Here is a 5283-nt window from a genome sequence, read left to right as displayed (position 1 = left end):
ATTTGGCTGGTGGAAAGCTCTATGGTTACAGTTTTGCGTAAAGCCAATTTTTCCCTACTTCAAAGGAACAAATTTATTTACTATCATGGTGGTTGTTAAACATTGAGAATGGTTGACAGCATTCTCAATCCCAATTAAGCATCATCATTAAACATAACCCAACAAAATTAATTTAGAGTAACATGTTGAGATTCACATGAAAATCCAGGTACTAGATACTCAAGATGTCCATAACCGGGGACATGGCTAACCATCATTAGTTTATTACACTTTGCAGAGGTTTGCGCACTTTTCCCCACAAGACTCGATCGCCTCCGTTTGGTTTCTCGCACTACAGGGTGTTTGAGAAGACGGATGACCGAGACATAGTCTTTCAGAAGCGCTAGCACCTTAAGATGGGTAGACCGTACCACCTACATCCCCTACATCTGCTAGTCTACCACTGTAAGAGTTCGCACAACTTAGTCAACTATGCTAGAGCCCATAATAGCTTGTGGCTGCACACGGAAGTTTCTAGTATGAATAGTCTCATGATCCCTTTGAGCCTGGGTGGCGGTCCAAAAGAAAACAGGCAAGTCCTGGAATACCCAGGTGCCTCAATCCACCCAGATGTGTTTTTAAGTTGCCACCTTAGATAAACCATTAATTATCAATCTCACATCTGTCATGGATATCACTCACCCAATCCACATCTACTAGCATGGCATAATAAGCAAACGTAGAAGTAACTCCCAAAGGTTTGATAATAAACAGGTGATAGGTACTACCTCATCTACTTCCCATCCCACAATTTAATTAGATCCTAATCATGCAATGTGTGAGGATTGATCTAATGCAATAAAACTGGGTAGTAGAAAAGATATGATCAAAGTGTTACTTGCCTTGCTGATGATCCGGGAAACCTAACAATTCAAAGTAACAGGCGGCGCACTCCGGGTATTCTACCGCAGACAAACAAACAAGCATACAATAAGTACTCATCTAATGCACAGGTAAAACTCAAATAAGATATCTAACCAGAAGGTTCAACTTAAGAACTCCGGTTGGCAAAAAAATCGAATCAAGCAAAGCAACGAAAGTCAAACGGCGAAAGAAAATAACTTTGTTCTAGTAATCTGGATCTGGGGCAAATTTTATAGTACGAAAATCTTGTTTAAGTTGGTTAAACGGATAGAGGGTTTCGAGATGAAACTCTAGGCGCTTGAATCGCCTGATTCCGATAAACGAGCGAAAAGTTATACTAAAACGAAAATCGGATCAGCAATCGCGATTAGAAAAATCGCAGATTTAATCCAAGAAAAATAAAACGACGAACGGATTAACGAACGAACGTTCGTTATCCAGATCTAAACGATGAACGTGTTCGTCTAAACGAACAAACGAGCGAATGCTCGCTATTTAACCTAAACCGAAAAAACCGATCAAAAAAACGAAACCTAAAAAAAATCAAAAAAAAACGACGGAAAACCTTTCGGTTTTCTAAAAAAACAGGCGGCGCGGACTACGAGGCGGCGGCGAACCTCGGCGAGCGTGCGGCGGGGCGGCGGCTCCGGCGGGCGGCGGCGCGGCGACGGCGGGTGTGGGGCTGGGGCGGGGCGCTGGGCTAGGGTTCCCCCCGCCCCCCGGGTGGGCCGGCTTATAAAGCCCCTACGGGCCGGGAGTCCTAGTCGGACACGGCCCGTAGGTCGGTTCCCTTTTTTTTAAATAATTACGCTCGGAAGAAAAATAAAAAGAAATACTAAACGGACTCCAAAAATCCCGAAATAAATTTTCCCGGGCTTCTAAAATCAAGCCCGACAAAGTGAACATTTATTTGGGCCCTAAATGCAATTTTGAAAAACGCACATTTTTCCTAAATTCAAATAAAACACCGAAAAACTCCGAAATAAAATATTATTTGATTTTATTATTAAATCCTCAATATTTATTTATTTTGGGAAAGTCATTTTATTCCCTCTCTCATATTTTTTGTAATAGAAATAATTGATGATAAAATAAATAAAATCAAATGATCCTAATCTCAAAATTTGAGAAAACTCAAATATGAAAATAACGAAATCCCCAACTCTCTCCGTTGGTCATTGAGTTGCGTAAAATTTCTAGGATCAACCAAAATGCAAAATAAAATATGATATGCATTGATGATCTAATGTATAACATTCCAAATTGAAAATTTGGGATGTTACATCAACTACATGTGCCATACGGTCGAACCGACCTACACAGCACCATCAGGAACAGAACTTATACATCCTTAAAAAATGCAACAGTGTGAGCACAGTGGTAATGGACCATGTTTTAGTAGCATCATTCGGATAGCACCATACGTTTCCGATTACTTCGCTACCAACCATCCATGGACCACAAGATCCAATCAAATATTGCACAAACCAAGCGAATTGAGGATATCATAATGCGCTCTCGACTGCAGGTGCGCTAAAAAGAAGACGAAAGAGTAGAAGAAAAGAGACAACTGGGCCTTACCTTGGTGAAAACCCGGAGAAGGAGGGGGCAGGTCTGCACAAGAAGAATTCAGTCAATCAGTCCTCACAATCCTCTAAACGCAAAACCGAATAACATGCCTAAATACAGTGCTTACTGAACTGCACACTAGCATCTGCCCGCACGCTAGTATAACAAGTAAAAATGTTAGGGTTGTGGAGGCCTGGCTGACCTTCTCACGGTCGATGGGTTCGGGGCCGGGGCGCGCCATGGGAGGCGGGCCACGGTGCATCGGTGGGTCACCTGGACCATGCTGGAGGAGTCGCGGAGGGTGAGGAAGGTGAGGCCAGCGTGGAAGCGGCGGAGGGCGACCCAGCCGCAGAGCCGGACCCGGTGCCCGGCGTCGCCCGCCCCGAGCTCGCCGCAGAGAGCGTCCCTCTGGGGCCACTCCAGAGGCTGCATCCTCTCCAGCTTCGCCCCGGCCGCGGGGAGGCCGCCGCCTCCTTCGGCGGGGTCGCCGCATCGGTGGGGTCGGAGAAGGTGCGGCCGAAGGCATTGAGCGGGGCGGCGTCGGTGGGGCGGAGGAGGTAGAGGAAGCACCAGGCGGCGAGGAACGCGAGGAGGGCGACGAGGGAGAAGGGGTGCGCGAGGAGGGAGAGCGTGGCGTAGTTGACGCGGAAGTAGGCGAGGTTCTTGCGGAGGCGGGCGGTGGCGTCGAAGAGGGAGTCCGGGCGCGAGAGCGCGGCACGGTCCAGGAGCTCGGGCCAGGGGCGGGCACCCGAGAGGGAGCGCTTGGCCGAGTTGTAGAGGCGGCCCAGGAAGGCGCGCGTGGCCGCCGGGTCCGGGGAGGCGATGGAGGTGGCGGCGGCGTCCGGGGCGGCGGGGAGGACACTCGCGGGCGCGGCGGCCGGGACGGTGGTGGGGAGGACGGTGGCCGGGACGGTTGTAGCACCTAGGGTTAGAGGACTTGGATCTGGATCAGGGATCGGGGAAGAGGGAGGCAGCGGAGGAGGGACCTGGATCTGGATGGGGGAGGAGGGGTAGAGACCTAGGGTTTCTCGGGAAGGAAGGGGATTGAGGGAGGAGAGGCGCTGAATCCGTAGGAGGTGGACGGCTTAGATCAACTATAATGGGGTGATCCGTGGGCTGCGTCCTGATTGGTTCAAAATATGAGCCATTAAAAATTACTCTATTTCTTAGTGCTAAAAACAAGGGGGTGTGAAGCAGCTTCCAAAAATATTTTGCAAAATGCCATCACTAAAATTTTCAATTAAGTTAGACCATATTTTATGGATGATCACCAATTTGATTGCATTTTCGATCTTTCTACCTACGAGTGGTCATGCCCGCCGTTTTGACCGCATTTTGAAACAGGTCATAAAAATTCAAAAAAAAATGGAAAAACTTCGCATTGTGCCATTATATGTGGCCAAGTTACCGGGAAATGGCAAACAATGTTGCCTAAGGAAGTTTTCATTTTCTTTGGACGAAAAAACAATTTTCCATTTTTCGAGTGCCCAAAAGGAGGTTTTTTGTGACGGACCTCCCAAATAATTGTTGCAAAATTGGACCAAATCATTTTTCTAAAATATTAGGCCATATTTAATGCACAATTGACCAAATGGTTGGGTGTAAAAAGTTTTGATCCTCCTCTCGTGAAAAAGACAAATTTCCGTCGATTTAGTACGAAGCGGGTCAAATTTGAACTGCAGCTGCATCATAGTTTGCTATTTATTTTTTACAAAAATCATTTCTAGGTACATAAGTACCTATTTAATCAGAGAAACACCAATAAAATTCCAAGATTCAACCACTAGCTAGGAACGGTCATTCCCGCCGTTTTGACCGCATTTTGAAACGGGCATAAAAAATTCAAAAAAAATCAAAAAATTGGGAAACCTTCGCATTGTGTCATTATATGTGGCCAAGTTCCCAGGAAAAATAACAAACTTGTAATACAGCAATTATTTTAAGAAAGTGTTCTCAGAAACGAGCTATCACGTGTGGAGATCAATGGCTTTCAAGCCAAATGATCAATCTTATGGCCACATTCATGGCATAGTTTGTTCAAATGATCTCATATTGTGCACAAGGGTGCATATTGGAATGGGCAAACAATGTTGCCTAAGGAAGTTTTCATTTTCTTTGGACGAAAAAACCATTTTCCATTTTTCGAGTGCCCAAAAGGAGTTGTGAAGGACCTCCCAAATAATTGTTGCAAAATTGGACCAAATCATTTTTCTAAAATCAATTAACATTTTTAAAATCTAGGACATATTTAATTCACAAATGACAAAAGGTTTGGCTAACAAAAACCTATTACTATACAACAGAGAAAACACAATAAATTCCAAGATTCAACCATAGCTAGGAACGGTCATCGCCGTACCGCGAAACCAAAACCCAAAAAACAAAAAAAAATGGGAACCTCGAACCCAACAGAAAAAAACAACTTTACACAAAACTCAGAACACGAGCACGAGCCAGGCTTCAAGCCAAATTCAATCTTATGGCCACATCATTGCATAGTCCGATAAGTCAAAAAAGGCATTGGGAAACAATACAATTGCCTGAGAAGTCACTGAAGAACCACAATTTTCGAGTCCAAAAAAGGTTTTACCTACAAATTGCAAAAGCAAAATCATCCCCAAAATATTAGGCCATATTTAATGCACAATGACCAAATGGTTGTGTAAAAAGTTTTGTATCTCCTCTCGTGAAAAAGACAAATTTCCGTCGATTCAGCTGGAAGCGGGTCAAATTTGGAACTGACAGCTGCATAGTTTGCTATTTATTTTTTACAAAAATCATTTCTAGGTACATAAGTACCTATTTAATCAG

At 44.8% G+C, this 5283-nt stretch overlaps 1 protein-coding gene across 1 annotated transcript; it reads right to left on the bottom strand.

The window, feature by feature from the left end:
• Positions 1-2741: 2741 nt before the first annotated feature.
• LOC125518932 (PRA1 family protein B4-like) lies at positions 2742-3786 on the bottom strand. The gene is made up of 2 exons (XM_048683819.1): positions 3777-3786; positions 2742-3394 (listed from the first exon to the last, which is right to left on the bottom strand). Exons 1-2 carry the CDS (start codon positions 3784-3786, stop codon positions 2742-2744), a joined length of 663 nt encoding a protein of 220 aa, XP_048539776.1.
• Positions 3787-5283: the final 1497 nt, after the last annotated feature.

Source organism: Triticum urartu, chromosome 7, assembly GCF_003073215.2.
Source record: "Triticum urartu cultivar G1812 chromosome 7, Tu2.1, whole genome shotgun sequence".
Taxonomy (NCBI): Eukaryota; Viridiplantae; Streptophyta; class Magnoliopsida; order Poales; family Poaceae; genus Triticum; species Triticum urartu.
This window is presented reverse-complemented; position numbering and strand designations above follow the sequence as displayed.